The sequence below is a fragment of the Lipophrys pholis genome (genome assembly GCF_963383615.2).
Source record: "Lipophrys pholis genome assembly, chromosome: 12".
Lineage (NCBI taxonomy): Eukaryota > Metazoa > Chordata > Actinopteri > Blenniiformes > Blenniidae > Lipophrys > Lipophrys pholis.
The window spans coordinates 24,752,072-24,769,417 of NC_137641.1; the positions used below are offsets into that span (position 1 = coordinate 24,752,072).

At 39.7% G+C, this 17,346-nt stretch overlaps 2 protein-coding genes across 3 annotated transcripts; both read left to right on the plus strand.

The window, feature by feature from the left end:
* The first annotated feature begins 9,180 nt into the window (after positions 1–9,180).
* On the plus strand, positions 9,181–12,802 carry LOC308118032 (proteinase-activated receptor 1-like). Of its 2 annotated transcripts, none has more exons than XM_080477235.1 (2): positions 9,181–9,340; positions 10,531–12,802. In XM_080477235.1, the coding sequence occupies exons 1-2, from the start codon at positions 9,262–9,264 to the stop codon at positions 11,778–11,780; spliced, it is 1,329 nt and encodes a 442-aa protein (XP_080333361.1). In that variant the 5' UTR covers positions 9,181–9,261; the 3' UTR covers positions 11,781–12,802. The 2 variants fall into 2 exon arrangements, with proteins under 2 accessions (XP_080333361.1, XP_080333362.1); XM_080477236.1 differs by having other exon boundaries at positions 9,194–9,340; positions 10,568–12,796.
* Positions 12,803–13,100: 298 nt separating this feature from the next.
* On the plus strand, positions 13,101–15,336 carry f2rl1.1 (coagulation factor II (thrombin) receptor-like 1, tandem duplicate 1). Its single transcript, XM_080476788.1, has 2 exons — positions 13,101–13,269; positions 13,601–15,336. Exons 1-2 carry the CDS (start codon positions 13,197–13,199, stop codon positions 14,653–14,655), a joined length of 1,128 nt encoding a protein of 375 aa, XP_080332914.1. The 5' UTR covers positions 13,101–13,196; the 3' UTR covers positions 14,656–15,336.
* Positions 15,337–17,346: the final 2,010 nt, after the last annotated feature.

A 17,346-nucleotide genomic window follows, 5' to 3' on the forward strand; every position in this document is an offset into this window, starting at 1 on the left:
CACATCCAGACTCTTTAAACTGTAAGAGGAGTCCTAAACTCAGAATTGTCTTTTTAATCCAGAATGGTTTTTTTTAATCAGACCTAAACCTGAACTTTTTGCTGACTCTGTAAAATAGAAACCTGAACCAGTCCAGGACTCTTTAAACCAGAAACGGACTCAGCTCTTTATAACACACATGGACAGTGAACAAGAAACAGTTTCTGATGTTGAAAGTGTATAAAAGAGCTGCCATCGTTTGACCGCCAGGGGGCGACATAAGTCTGTACTGCTTGATGACTTTTTTTTTTTTTTTTTTTGAAGTGTTGGAATAAGTAATGACATCGTCACTGCCACAGGACCTTTTCTGTTATCCAAACGGGAAAGCCTTCGATGAAGCATGTGGAGGTGATTATACTTTTCTCTGAATTCCCTCAGGACGAATCCCAGGACCTGGGAGCTGCAGCTTCTTCACAGATGGAAGTGATAAGAGGATCATTCTGAATCATTTCCGGCAATTTTCTGTTTCTGTGCTTGGAGTGGTTCTATGAAATAGCCTAAACTGAGTTAGATGTTTTTTTTCTTAATTGTATTACAAACCCACACTAACTTTCAATTATTCACTATGATTGAGGTGAATATTCAGATTTGATGAGTTGGATTTTTTTTTTTCCCTCTGGCCAGCTACTTTGTTGATTTGCCTCTTTCCTACTGTCCTGACATTTACTAACTGAAAAACAAGTGTGATATTTTGAATCTTCATCATTGGAAAATGGAGAAGAACAAATACAGAACAATCCATGAAGGAATATCTGAGTCAACAGGCAGTTTCTGCAAACATAACTCAGGAGCTATTAATGTTGAGTTTATGGGGTTAATAGTCATTAATATAACCAGTAGATATGCAGCATTAAATATCTGTAATTTGACCCCCGTATCATATTTTCTATGACTGTTGCTGAGAGAAGTTGAGCATATGAAACAGTTTTATTCAATTTAGGATCTAATGGTCTTTTTCTGTCATAAAATCTTGATTTCATAACTTTTTTTTTAATTTTAAGGAAATATATTTTCAAGCGATTGGTGGGATTTCTGTAAAATCCCAGGCTTCCCAGATTGACTCATGTGCTATAATACACACACAAATCACTTAATAATAATAAGGCGTCTGGACGTTTCAGGCTTCTTCTTTAGTTTTGGTGAATTAACATGAAAACTGATGATGAAGATAAATAAACACAGAAATTATTGTTTTTTTTTTGTTGTTGTTTTTTCAAACCAGACAATGTCAGTGGAAGAGTTCATGGCTATTGGACCTGCTGCAATGTGGTCGGGTACTTTTTTTTTTTACTAAACGTGAAAAACACTATTTGCACACTATTATTTGAAAATGAAAGTTTTTCTAGACTCTGTAAAACACTGATAAGGGTTCCAATAACATTACACCACTGTTTAGTGATGTTCATGTTTGTTCTGGAATATCTCAGGAAATCATCAAAAATATGTTACACAAGCATATTATTACGTCTTTTTGTAGGATTTGCACCAAGGCCAGAATTTAGATTTAATATCACCAAACAACTTAACTTAATAACAAAATGGCAGTGGACTAAACAATGAACATTTTAATCAAAGGAGGCAAAGAAACCTGCAGTTTATCTCACTTTCTTGATAATTTCATTAATCTTCATTGATGTCAGTATGAACACAACGTTACATCTTTACTCCCCTCTGGAGTCAATTGAGGACACATATGTCCTATTAAAGCAAGATTTTTCAGTTTAATAACCATTATAAAATTCTGTAGTGTTAGGGTTCATTGTTGTGTATGTAAGTTAAATTTGTGACTTTTAGAATTGGTTGTTTTTACACTTATAGACTATAGGAGCAAATAATTATTGGCATTTCTTGTTGATAAAATACAAATGTAAAAATACCGCTGTAGCACAATTTTGACATCAGATTTATCGAATACTGTGAAACATTTAAACATTTAAAGAGTTTAAGAGATTTTGAATTGAACCTAATAAAAATAATTTACCAAAAACAACAGGAAAAACATTATAAAATCTACTGTTGTTGTTGCTGCTTTATGCAGTGAACATTTTTGTCCTTAATAAATTAACAGGGAAATAAATTTATATTTCACAGTGTTCACGAAGTTCAGTTTGATTGATGAAGTTAAAGTTTGAACAAACAAAGAAGAAATATGTGACCAAATGAAGACAATATTAAGCTTATTGAGACTCTTCATTTTTCATATTCTCCGTATTTTAAAGCTGGAAGCCTGTGGACAAGCAGAGATTCACTATTTGGGCACCTTTTTGAATTTTACACAAAAACCACGGAGGTGTGATGCACTGTGAAATGATTTAGTCACTGCAGGGAAGGAACTGGGAGCCGTGTTGCAAACATTTGCTCAAACTGTTGCATCACAGTGACTTTGTGTTGTCGGGACTTTATTTCATCTTCAGTGACGTAACAGTTTCTCAAGCAGAGAGGGAAGAAGACAAGATGTGAAAGAGTGAAAGAAGAGGATTGATTACAAAAATGTCACATAATGCATCGAAAATTGGTGCTTTCTCTTTTTAATAGTTTATTTTAGAGGCAAAAAATGTAAACTAAGGACATTTTTCACAATCAGTGGAATCTTAAAATCAGAAGATACGTCTTAACTTCTAAATTCTTCCAAGTGGAAAAATCAAACAGCTTTTCATTTTATTAAAAAAAAAAATCTATGGAAATTTGTTTACATCAAAAAGTGTTTACTCTCCTGCATCGTCTTGTGTTTATCCTTTATATTGCTTATTATGTTGCCTAACTGACTTTTTTTTTTTATTCTTATTTAAATCCATTAGACAGTTATAGTGTATTTTACCGAATCAAATTATATTCCAGTAAAGTCTTTTATAAACATTTTACACCTTTTTCTTTTTTTAAAATTTTTGATTCTCAATGCAAATATTGATCAGTGGAAATTAACAAAGGTACATAAGTGAGTTATTGTTGGTGTCCATCCACCTGTATATTATGCAACTCGTACAGCCTCATTCAAACATGACACGGTGAGTTTTTAATCGAAAGTAAACTTAAATTTTACAACAAAGCAAGTTAAAAAAAAAGAAAATTCACAACAGGGAGTGTTTTGGAAACAAGTCAGAATAATTTCAAAGAATATTTATAGAAATAATCTATCTTAAACCATCTTGTGAGTAAAGTCATAGTGAGATATGTACTTTTAGAAGTTGTGCATATGGTAAATTCACTAACAGACTAAACAACGCACTCATATTCACTCAAATAGACAATTTAAGCGTAATCAATCAACCTCAAACACTTCTTTCTAACCCCCAAGGAAACATGCCACATCCCCACAAAGAGCTTTTTGTTATGTTGTGCATTGGTAGGTTGTGTGTGGTTGAGTAATCCAACACTTCTCCGCTCTGTGCGAGAGAATAATAAGCAGAGAGAGTCGTTTTTTTTGCCAACTCATCGGTGCTGATGGGCCTTCCTGTCATGGATGACCAACCATCACTCTGCTGGGTCACTTCCTGATGGGGCGAGATATGGGAGGTGGAGGGGGTGGGGGGTAAATTGGAACCAGACCGATTAGAGACGGGCAGAGTGTCACACAGCAACAACTGCAATGATAACATTGAATACTCGACATATCATGTGCTTTACTTTTAATCTTAAAAACTGTCCCTCCTGCATGTTAATGCTCAAACCTTTACTGATGTCTCCTTAACACTTGATGACTAACACCTGATAAAAGGGTCTTGCTCAGGTGTTCTGGTCCCACGTCTACCTCTTAAACCTTAAATATTGCTCTACTTCAGTATTCTGTGTATCAATTCAACAAAGGAGACATTTCAGAGCCACTTTGCCACTCAAGCTTTTCTTCAGAACTCAAACACGTACGAGGGAGATTAGTGTGTCTGCCTGATAAAGCACAAGCTGAAGCTTTCTCGTGAATGACAGTGTTTAGGTGGTATGCGGATACTCAATAAAAACCACATTGTGCTCCCCACATAGCTTTAGCCACATGGTTTTAACCACAGCAGTCAGCAGAGAGACAATGAGTCAGGTGGAGCTCCAGAAGTTCCTTTTTCTCTCAGCTGAGTCTCTCTTTATGTCGTTCTGAGGTCTTAGCCTGACTTCACATTGTTTTAAATTAGATATTAGATATTAGATTAAGATATTCATCTATCATAAGATAATCCAGCAATTTATTAACACACAAATTCCTGCAACTTTACATTAACTTGATTAATGTAATTTTTTGAGATCGTAATGCAAACTGATTAATATTACTGAAAATGTCAAGAGAGCAGTTTATTTTTCTACATCCTATGTAGAAGAGGCATCTTGTGTATTATACAGTACTATCTTAATTATTGAATATAGACAAACTGAAGATGTGCATTCATATGCCAATTTGTTAATTTGTTAATACAAAAGTTAATGAACAAATGCAAAAAAACATAATAATAATTGAATAAAATACAGATTAGTAATTGTTTTTGAGACATTTTATTGTGACACTGGATAAAGATGCACGAGAGTGACAACATGTTGGCTTTTCTATACAGTTTTGTGATTGATAATAATAATAAAACACTAATGGGGACCATGTGCTCATGGTGTACCAGTCTCATCGGCTCCAGCGCCCTGCGACCTTCAGTGGTATAGAAGATGGGTGGAGTACAAACGACCGTTGATCTGTCCGCGATCACATTTATCCAAATAGTATTCCTTCTTTGGCTAAAAGTGGTTCAGAGCGTTACCTCACTGTGTCTGCATGAACGAGTTTACGTTCAACACAGTTCCACTCAGCATGTTTAGGAATTTCTTTCTGCAGCACTACATTAATCTCTCTTGAGAAAATCTCCTCGCATTAAAACTGAACGGCTGCAGCTTCAATGTAAAGTTCAGGTTCATCGTTTGTAAATGTAGTCCCATGAGCTTCCGTGTTAAAGCATATCTCTACACACACACACACACACACACACACACACACACACACACACACACACACACACACACACACACACACACAGTTTCTGTTCTCACAGTTGTGGTTCAGTCACCAGATGGTAAAAGCCAATACGTCTGTTTTTGTGCAGACGGCAAGTCACTCATAATGGGGTTCTGATTACAGTTGTTACTTCTTCAGAAATGAGTGAAGTTTCTTAATTAAGATTATCTCCTCAGTTGAGGAAGTAACTCCTGTCGCACTTTCAACTGTTTCCCTATTGACACATGATCTGGGCTGCCAACACCGATGACAGATTCAATCATTAAGAATTCAAATGGGTTAGATGGAGGACGATCCTCTATAATGTGGACGTTTGCGTTTATTCAAAAATGTGGATCTATGAAGTGATGACAAAGTGAAGAAGGAGCAACAAAAACCAGCTGAGGACTGAGTCAGTTCGGAATTAATGAGGCACACGTCTCCAGTAAACAGGAGTTTAGTGAAATAGCCTTCAGGACGATCAGCTAATCGTACAGCGAACCATGAGACAGAGAGGGACAGCAGCTCCGTGACCAGACCCCGCCCACTTGAAACTTTAAGTTATGTTCATAGTTCATCATTCACTCACATATTGTTGCATGAAGTAGTGGTGTTACACAAGAATACAGAGCAGACAATGATTTCATCCTAGTTTCTGTTGGCCAGAAAGTTATGTGACCCAGATGAGACATCATGTCTGCACACGAAAACACAATGTCCACTGTCTCCACTGCGACGGTCTTGTTAGTTTTGATCTTTTTGTCCGGTAACAGCCGTTAACGCTCTATTGTTAAATAGGTGGTCGCATGTTCGCTTTGGCAGCAACGTGTGTCAAAACATCAGGAATGAGATCCGTGCAACCTGGAGCTCTGCCACTCTGGACCTAATCTCTCACAGTCTGCATCCTGCCTCCTCCTCCTCTTCCTCCTCCTCCGACAGCAGGAATGAGCTTCTGTTAGTTTAGGAACACCCAGACCAGCAGGCTGTAGGAGCAAAATGACCTTCGCTGTGCATTCCATGTCCAGCTGTACTCTTTCTCATGACATTTAAAGCAGTTGTATTTATACGTTAACAGGGTATCATGAGACTACTAGCACAGGGAGCCAATGGTCTTCATCATGTATATATAGAGACCTATCTTCAGAGCCTTTTCTGGGTCTTTCCGGCCTGCGCTTCGGCTCACGGCTGCATTGTCCTCGGTCAGAACGGAAGCTGTTTTCAGCAAGAAAGAGCAGAAAACTCCCAGCGGGCTTCCTGGGGAGGAGCGGTGAAACGCAACACAGGCAAACCAGAATTACAGCAAAAATGAAACTTTAGTGTATGAAGAGGCCAGTATTAACCAGTATGAACTGGTCCAACAGACCATTTAGCCATAAGGTTTGAATGTGTGTGGTCTCTCTGGAGTTGCCTGTTCAGGGTGCACTTTGCCCTCGTCCAATCATCAGCTGGTATCGGCTGCAGTGACTCATCATCCAGAACGGGATGAATTATTATACTCTTCTATAATGATTCATTCAACTTAGGATCGTTTCAACATGACAGCAGGTAAAAGACAGGATGCACCATGTACAGGTGACTGACTGCCTACATGTGATTTTGAATTACATACAACCGTTATAGATGTGTGTGTGTGTGTGTGCGTGCGTGCGTGCGTGCGTGCATGCGTGTATATGTTTGTATATGTTTGTTCACTTTTCAAAACAAGTTTTTCTCCTATCAGAATCGAAACCTCAGAATAAAAATCGAGTATTTAAAAGTTCACCTATCCCAAAAATCCATGATCAAAGACACTCTACCTCTATGTCTCTATGTTTAGTGTCATCTTACGTCACTCTGTGTGAAATGTGTTTTTAAAAGTGGCGATTAAAACACATTTAATTCTCTAACTTTAATCTGTATCTGGTCTGGCTGCGCTGTTTGAAAAGCCTGTATATGAGAGTCATGGGCAGAAAGTAGGAATAATAAAAAACAGGTCATTGTGGCCATTATTTTTGTGAGGAAATGGGTTTAGTCTGGCTGTCTGAGCTCAGATACTGAGACCCGGTGGATCCAAAGCTCCGGATGAATGAGTCAGACGCCTCTCGCCCCCATCGTGTCCCTCTTCTGCCTCTGCTCATCCCCCACAGAGAAACTAATCAGCACATTTCACTCGGCCTGTAACAGACATACTTTTGTCTGCCACCTTTTTTTTTTTCCATTGTTGTGTCTTTATTTGAGTGCTTTCATCTGAACACTAAGTTGGAAACTCGTGTTTCTCCAGTTTGTTTGTGAAGTTTACCAGCAGCAGTGGGAACTGTTGTCCCGTGAGAAAGGTGATTACCATCTGAACGGTTTGTTTATTTACCCTGGTAAACACAACTTTTGACCAGAGAAGCCAAAATAGGACTCGATGTCGTAAGCATTGAACATTAAGGCACACATATTTCAATTTTTATGTTGCAGGACGTCATCAGATGTCATCCCTAAAGGTCAGACAAAGAGCGCTCTACTTAAAATTGTTCCAAAACACATAATTCTTGCTGGAACCTTGTTGTCCACTTATTGCGATGATCTGAGAGCCACAAACAGAGGAAGCACTTAACCATCTCCAGAGATGATGTTGTTGCCATCATATAAATACATTTGTTCATTTAACAGGGGCTGATTTGCTGCATGTCTTCTAAGTATGGACCACTTGGTTTTTCCAGTTACTCCATAAAAAAACAAAACAAAAAAAAGTCTGTTTGTTCTGGTCTTAAATGTCCTAAAACGTCTTCTTGAGGGAAACAAATTAACATGTATACAATCACCTGGTTGCGATTGATTCTCAACACTGTTCTTTGCCTTATTTAGGTGCAAGAAGTGAAAAGGGAACCGAAAACCAGCAGATGATACTAATCTGGACCATAGTTAAAACTAAACCAAACAGTTTTATCTCATCTGCTAGCGGCTGTGCAGCCAGATAAACCGTATGCAGATAAAGTATGTTGTCGCACTGTCAGGAGGACCAGTGAAAGCACGCGGGCAGTTTCTGTGCGAGGTGGCTATTTTGAAGGATCCTCAAGCGAAAGGGCCGCTGATGGATGGGAGCCACACCGTTACCTCTCACAACGTAATGCACACTGCCATCCGGTAAATACGTTTACAGAGTTTAGAATAGGTACGGCGAGTTTAAGAGATTGTTCTTGAGTTATTTTACTTACACCCAATATTTGTTCAGGATAAGACTGATCCAGCCACGTGTCGTCAAAACCAATCAAAGGTTTAAGTCCAGGTCTAAAGCAACATTTTGGCTCAAAGTTTTTTTTATTTTTTTAAAGGCACAAACAGGTAAAAACATCTTGTTTGTCCTGAGATGGAACGTTAACGAAAAACAACATATAGCCTTCGTGTTTTGTGTCAATGTAGCCAAGCAGCGAGAGAAGTGGATTTGGGACTGGGAGCTCACAGGTTCAAATCCGTCAGTGGACGGGTCACCATGTGGGTCCCTGAGCAAGACCCCGTGACCCCCAGGGCGTCTCGGTGTGGCGGTCGAACACCTCCTGAATAGAGGAATGGCAAATGTAGAGAAAATAATGAATAAACTAGTTTAGTTAACCTGATAGGCATGTTTTTGGATGGTGGAAAAACAATTAAAAAAAAAAAAAAAGTGCCTGGAGAAAACCAGTGAACGCACAGGGAGAACATGCAAACTCTACACACCCAGACTTGAATCTGTGACGTTCCAATGAGAGTGACAACCACTGCATTGCTGCGAAGCCCAGTAACTTTTTTTCATACACATTTCATACATTTTAGAAAACAATCAACCTTTCTAGTGACAAAAAAATTATTAGCATTAAAACATTATCTTTGAAGTGGAAAAGTTAAATGAATTGCGTTTGAATGCTGCTAATAGTTATTGATATTAAAATACACACACACATAATAAGCGTTTTAAATGTTATTCAGTCCTTTAGCCGAGTTGTTTCCTGTTCCGGCGAACTGGTCTCTCTTTTTTTTTTCTCCTTTTGTTTTCCTGAAAAGTGTCCTAATATGAGCAGGAACGTGTTGATGTGTTGGAGCAGTGGGCTTTCCTGTCTCTGGAGCGTGACGGGTGAAGGTGACGTCAGCGTGCAGGAACGTGCTCTCTGATTGGTTGGTTCTGCGTGTTTCGGGACTTTGGGCGGAAACAGAGCTCCGGTGGTTATACCCCCGGTCCGGATGAAGCGCAGCAGCAGGAGCCTGGAAAGGACGCGATAAGCAGCGAGGAGGAGACGCAAAGCGGATCGAGTTCCTGCAGGACAATGTTTCTAATGGCTCCCAAAACTTTTCTGTTGGTTCTGTTTTGTGCCTGTTCTGCCTCTTCAGCGGCGATGAAGAATGGTAAGGAAGTTTTTATTATTATTATTATTATTATTATTATTATTATTATTATTATTATTATTATTATTATTATTATTAATATTATTATTATTATTATTATTATTATTATTATTATTATTATTATTATTATTATTATTATACTATAGTAGGAATAAAACTTAATTTGCACTGCAACTTGCTCATAACTCAACATATACAATTACATAATGTTAACACATTTCTTAATTTCAACAAATAATGGCAGAAAATCTTTGTTATTTTGTTTGACAGACAATAAATGAATGTTCGGTTCAACTGTGGCCATCATACGTGGTTATTCATTATGGTACACATTGAATATTAGGAGTTTGGGGCGATCAACCTATTAAAAGACATTTAATGACAAAACCGTGTGATCTTTATGCTTGTTGGTGGTTCTTTATTTAACTTGCCAGAAATCTACTATTGCAATTAGTTGTCCTACTTCACTCACCCATTTAAAAAATGTTTGCAATGTCAAATCAAGACGTCACGCATTCTTTTCTAAGTTGTAGCAAGACGTGATCTGCTTTATTCGCAATTTTCTACACTGTAAGGCTGAGTGCTGGCTAAATGATTGATATGAAAATACTTCAGTTGATGTTTGCTATGATACGGTCATTGCTATATTTTGGGAATTCTGTGGGTAAGGCCACTCCTTTTATTCATTTATTCTTTTACTTAATGATATAAAAGTCAAACATTAAACAGTATCACCATCCCCATTAATCCTCTCGGTAGCAGTGTCTGGTTCTATTCGCAGCCTTTTTCTCCAGAGAAGAAGTCAGCCATAATAATTGCTCTTATAATTAAGATTACAAACGCTGTCTCTTTTAATAGATGGACTATAATATATTGATATATAAATATAAAAATGTTTCTTACACTTCTATCCAGTTGGTAGTTAAACGACAAACAACTTTTTGACTGAAACTAACATTTGATTTTACGACCGACCTCTCCCAAAATACTTTAAAACTTAATTTAAAACACTTCTAGAACTGCTTCATGTAATGGATAAACCTGAAAATAGAAACGTTTATTATGAGTCAGTCACTTCCATTTATCAATGATTGATTGGATGACTGGTGTCTGTAACTCTACCACTTTACTAACTTACACTTTTTTTTATGTTGGATCACCTTAACACTTTCTTTTTTCTGTTTTCACAGGAACGTCACGACTAAGGACTTTTGTCTTTTTCCCCAGCTCAGTCACAGATGAACCAATAGATCTGGATTCATTTTCTTATGATGACGACTTTAAATCGAATCAGTCTGCCGGCGGGCGAGTGCAGAACATCCCGAGCTACAAGCAGGGAATTTCCGAAGAGGCGCTGCTGTTTCTGACGGGACCTATTTCTACCATCTTCATACCTTCCTTCTACACTCTGGTGTGCGTTATCAGCGTGCCGATCAACGTCTGCGCCATGCTGGCCTTCGCTCGTGGCATCCGGCCCAAGAAGCCGGCGGCCATCTACATGCTGAACTTGGCCACTGCTGACCTGCTCTTCGCCGTCATGCTCCCCTTCAAGATCTTCTACCACTTTGACGGCAGCAACTGGATATTCGGAGGGGCCATGTGTCGCGTGGTCACCGCCGCCTTTTACTGGAACATGTATTGTTCAGTTCTTCTTATAGCGTGCATCAGCGTGGACCGGCTTCTCGCCGTTGTGTATCCCATCGACTCCCTGGCTTGGAGGAGGCCTCGAAACGCCATCACTGCCTGTGTCATCATGTGGGTGTTGTCCTTCGCGGGCTCCGTGCCCCTCGTCGTCTCCGAGCAGACCGTTTACCTCAAAGAGTTGAACATCACCACCTGCCATGACGTGCAGTATGTCGATAACGTAGCGTGGTTGAAGTTCTACTTCATCACCTTGTGCTGCGCCCTGTTCTTCCTGCCTCTGCTCACCACCGTGGCGTCCTACTCTCGGGTGATCTGGTCCCTCAGCCGTGTCCCCAAAGGGGTTTCGGGAAGCTCGCGCAGAAGATCGAGGGCAGTGGTGATGGCTCTGACGGTGCTGGTGATATTCGTTCTCTGTTTCATGCCGACAAATTGTCTGATGCTCGCACACTACCTGCAATTCAGCCAATCAGTGGAGGAGAGCCAGGAGACGCCCGACGGCTCCTATGCTCTCTACCTGGTGTTCCTGTGTGTGGGAAGCCTGAACTGCCTCCTGGATCCCATGGTCTACTACTTTGGATCGTCACAGTGCCAGAGACAACTGTCCAACCTGCTGAGGTGTCGGAAGATTACGGAGCGGAACGGCATCAGCCACTCATCCTCTGATTCATGCAGATCCAGCACGAGGACAATTCTGAAATCCAGCCGTACAGAAAGCTCCAAATTAAACAGCTCGGTCACCAAAATCGACTCTTTCCAAGCAAACCTCAACAGCCAATACAAGAAACTACTGGTCTGATCACTCCAAGCAGATCGTAAATCTGTGATTTAACTGACTATTTCCTGTAGTTTATACCTTTGAAAATCAATTTGAAATATTGTATTTTGAACTTCAGAGCCACTTGGCCAATCTGTTGGATTTTGCCTTGTGTGGTTACCTATATGTTGTGAATAGAGAATAACTCGTATAAGAGTCTTTCACACCAACTCAAGCTGGTAAAATGTGCAATGACAGTCACATGTGATGAATGAAGTCAGAACCGACATTATGATGGATGGTTACGTTAAACAAAAACATGTTTATAGAACATTCAATAGAATGAAGTGTTTCTATTTTGCACTGTATATGTAAAAACCTATGGGTTTATCTGTCACTCCTTAGATGTTACATTTTATTGAAAATAACCAATATGTATTATTTTATACAAATGTTTTGCAGATAAACTGCATTTAAGCTCTCATATCTTCCGTGAAAAGCTGTCCATTGTCTTTTTTTATATTTATGTTATCGATTTATACACACATTATGTTTGTTGTTTGTTAGTTGCGTTTTGTCTTGAAATAAATTGCTGTTTTCACTTTGACTGTGTAAAAACAAATCGCTTCCACTCAGTTTGTCGCATGCTGCCCCCTGCTGGTGAGAAATGCACACTGCTATTAAAGCTGTTCATTTGCACTACTGCTCTTTACATTCTTGGCAATAAAATGTTTAAAATGATGATGATAGATTCACTGTGTGACTCAGATCACCATCGAGTACATGCATTTAATTTTGGCTGCAATATTGACTAAGAAATCAAATTTCAGTAAGTACAACATGAGGAAAACAGCTGGTACAACGTCTTAGCATTATATAACCAACCATCTGAAAATACACATCATTATTATCTGGTGATGAGGATGACAAGGTATCTGGGGGGGAAATGGCACGCAAGTAAAACATTGACAAAGACATTTAAACAAAAAAACTTTCTATTTACTGGCAGGGTGAATTCAGGTACATTGAGAAGGATTTGGATGATTACATTAAATAAAGCTGATAAAATCATGTTGTGTAAGATTTCCCTAATGTTTCCTAGTGTTTTCCTAATTTTTCAAAATACAAATCACTAGTTTTATCTATAGTTCACACAAGGTTACGTTTCAGTGAGTCATTGCGTGTTAAAAAAAAAATTGCAGATTTTATGAAGTGTATAGTAGTAGATTCCTCCTTTAAATTGAAGCAAGCATTTCCTTTTCAAGAAAGAAAGAAAGAAAGCAGGTTGGAGTGTGTGCGCTCTGCGTGCGCGCTCAGGTGACCACGTGACGTCACGCAGGTATGAAAACCTGCTGCTGTCAGGAGGCAATGGCAGTTTAAAACCGGAGCGTCAAAGAAAAACGACGCGGGACAACGCCCTCGGACACATTTCGTATTTTTTAACCTTGTTTTTCAGCCATGTCTTCACGGACACGGTGGTTTCAGGTGTTTCTGCTGTTCTGCTGCTTCCAGACCTGCTTGACGGCAGAAGGTATGTTTCCTTCCTCATTTCACTCATCGCAGGGTTTTTTGTTTTGTTTTGTTTTGTTTTGACCGCCAGGAAAATGAGACTGGATCGTATTTCGGAAAGTGTTTCACTGCACGCTGTGTAAAGTGTAATCAGTGCGCTACTGCAGGTTCTCCTGCTCTGATCAGTCGGTCTGCAGTAGTTTGATTGGAGCTGATTTTTTAAATCGGATGGAGCAGTGGGTCACAGGTCTGAGGAGCTGAGTGTTTCTGATGTCAGCAGGTTTTTTACCTGGTATATTTCAACTTTTCATATACAGTGTATATATATATATTTACATGTTGTGTCTTCACAGATCGAGGCTTCTCCGGCACAGAGACTAATGATGGGGTGTGGGTCAACCCACAGGCCAGGAAAGTCCTGACCAGTGGTCTCACGACCGTTTTCATCCCGATCGTCTACATCATTGTGTTTGCCGTGGGACTGCCCTCCAACGCTTTGGCCATCTGGGTGTTCCTCTTCAGGACCAAGAAAAAGCACCCGTCCTCCATCTACATGGCCAACCTGGCGATGGCCGACCTGCTCTTCGTCATCTGGGTCCCCTTGAAAATCGCCTACCACTTCAACGGGAACAACTGGATCTACGGAGACGGGCTGTGCAAAGTGCTGGTGGCCTTCTTCTACGGCAACATGTACTGCTCCATCTTCTTCATCGCCTGTATAAGTGTCCAGCGGTACTGGGCCGTGGTCGACCCGCTGTCCCAGCGGGGGAGGAGCAACCGGGTCGCCGTGATCATCTCCGTCGTGGTCTGGCTGACGGTCTGGCTCATCACCATCCCCCTCTACCTGTACGATCAAGAAGTCCGCGTGACGAACCTCGGCATCGTGACCTGTCACGACGTCACCAGGCCCAGTCAGCGGAAGGTCGCCGCCGGTTACTTCCTGACGATGGGAACGCTGGGGTTCGTCATCCCCACGGTCGTGTGCATCATCTCCTACGTGCGCATGCTCAAAGCCCTGAGAAACACCATGGCGGATCCCACCATCGCCAAGAAGCGCCGGAAGGCCGTGGTCCTGATCATCACGGTGCTGGTGATGTTCCTCGTGTGCTTCACCCCCAGTAACGTCATGCTGCTGGTGCACTACATCCTCCTGCTCGGCGAGTCGCCCAACAACCTGTACGGCTTCTACATCACCACGCTGTGCCTGGCCAGCCTCAACAGCTGCCTGGACCCGTTCGTTTACTACTACATCTCCGAGGACTTCAGGGACCACGTGAAGAACACGTTCCTGTGCCGCAGCGAGAGGACGGTGGAGAGGATGAGGGTCTCCTTCAGCGCTCTGAAATTCTCCAAGAAGTCCAACACGTATACGTCTGACACTGCCAACACGCAGAGCACCGAGTGTTAGAGGATTTATTTATTATTATTTTTTAAATGTTTTAAGATTGTTTTGGAACCTCAGGTATGAAACATAACGGACATTCAGGTTTGCTACTTGTAGGAAAATACAGGAGCGTCATGTGACTTCCTGGAAGTTTCGATTCTGTACTATGTGTATTATGTTTTATTTTATGAGCATTTCTTCAAGCAGTCATCTGTTGAACTGGAAGTGATCGATTGCCTTATTTTACTAATCTAATTTTTATTATAATTATTATGAATTCATCAGGTCTTAAATGTGAGATGAAATAGCCCCTAGGTGTGTGTATATAAGTGAGGCAACACATTTAATGTCAATAAAAGTAACTTTCTTTGTCAGCACTGAATTCATTGAAGCCCTTGAAGTTCTTAAAATGTAATTCACTCACTAGAAGGTCTATCAATGTTGGCAAAAATAATTTTTAGTCTGAGACTTGTGTTTTTCTATCTGTTTGCATGTTCTCACCGTGCATGTCAGTTTTCTCCAGTTTCCTCATTTGAAACAGTTTCCTCGTTTCCAAAGAAATTCTTGTTATTTTGACTCGTGTCTATAAAATACTTTTATATGTGAAGATTTGTCAAGTCATGCACTGTAAAACCTAACCATATATTTAAATAAAAGAAGTTTCTGTAACTTAATCCTCTTAAATAAATTGCTATCAGTTATTAGAACACCGATTCACACTAAAACTTTTTAATTTCCACAATTATTTTATATTTTTTTGAAAACACAATCTTATAAATCTGCTCAACCGTTATGTTTTATTTTTTAAACCGCAGTAATACATTGCATTGCATTCAGGCTTTCTGACTGAATGCTGTGTCGGGTCACTTTGAAAGGTCAGGCTGGATGTTCCTTATTTTCAAAACAAAATGCACATATTTAACACACGTACGGTAGTTAAACCAGATGGCCCGAACTTGTCTCATAACTGTTTAGTGAGCAATGAGAGCAGTGAGAAATGTAATTTGAACACCTTTAAAGTTTTGTTGTTGTTGTTGTTCCTCATGAGTGAAAGGCCATCAAATACCTGCATTTACAGTGGTTAAAGATTCTTATTTCAAATTCGGGGGGAAATATTTGGAATCTAATTATCTTGTGGTATCAACAGGAAGAGACAACCGGTGCGATCCCTTCGAAACCTTATTTCTATTGACGTCTAGGAAGTAACACAAATACAAACACAACGAGGAAGTGAATAAAATGCTATTTATATCAGCTCTGATGTGGGTCACCTGTCTGCGAGCCATCCACCCGTCTTCTGTGCCGTTTCCTCCTTTTTATGGCCGCAGAGATATTAACTTTGATCCTCATTGGGCCACGCTATATCAGTTACGTATTAAAACCTTCAAATTAAAGTCATTCATGTGTTTGAATACTGCAAAGATAATTGATGTCAAGAAAACTGTAATGTTTCCTGAATGTGACATCCCGCTGCATTTTGATTTTTTTTAAATCATAGTCAACTAAACCCTGGTGGGTTTTGTTGTGTCAGACTGATAAAACAAGATTTTTAAAGGTGCAACTTTATATGTAGAGAAGTTGTCTGCTTTCAACTGTTTTCTAATATTTTAAAAACTACATCGAAAAAAGATTTATGAACAATTGACAGACATTGAAGGTCTTTTGTACCATCTTGTGATATCATCGCCACCAATCCTTTGTCCAGGTTCTTCTCTGTTGAGTTTGCATGTTCCTCCTGTGCCACGGCGCTGACCGGTGCCATTCCTCCTGTTGGCTTCAAGCTCCACAAATATAATAAAAAAAAAAAAAAGGAAAGACAGATTATGAATGTCTCATATTTGGGGGATGCAGTGAATCTAAATCAACTTCAAATTAGGATCCACTGATAAGTCCACATAATGTTTGTTTGAGTTGTAACACTTTTTCTATAGATTGTTTTAATAGGAGCGTCACTTTATCCCAAGATGAACAGACAGTTCATGGAGCAACAAGTTTCAACAGGTTTGGTGATACTTCCACTTCTCTCAACAGAGAAAACTCATTCTAGGTTAGTCGGTGCACATTATGCTGAATTCTGTGCATTCAGAGAAATAACCTCCCTCTTTGTTTGCGTCATGTGCATTTTGTAATTCATTAGCACTTATACCACAAAGCCCAAACGCATTATTCCTTTTGAAAGGTATATTCATTTGAACTTACTAACATGTGCATTATAGTAATTTTACTAAGCAAGTCTTCAACTCGTTTGTTGAACATTTTCGTCATTGTGTCTTGCACACATGTCGCTGTTGTTAGAATGAATAGAATAGAATAGAATGCCTTTTAATCTCACTTGTACTAGGTACAGTGAGATTAAAAACAACTCCAGTGACAGTGCAGCAGTTAAAAAGAGCAGAATATAGTGTGAGAAGGAGGGTGGGGGGTGTAGGGGGAAAGGTGCACGGTCCAGACCTGTGAACAGTACACAGTGTATTTACAGGAAATAAATAAAAAACTATAAAAATGATATTGCACATGTTATTCACGCATTTGACATGGTGTGTGTGTGTATATATATATATAAAACGATAAGTTTTGAAATAAATTTTTAAGATACACAATTCAACCAGATGTGGGTCTATTTATGGAGCATTGTTTTGTCCTCCGTGCCCAATGAAACCGCACGCGCTCAGAGCAGGTGGGTGCGTGGGAGCTGACGTCAGGGCGCACAGGTAG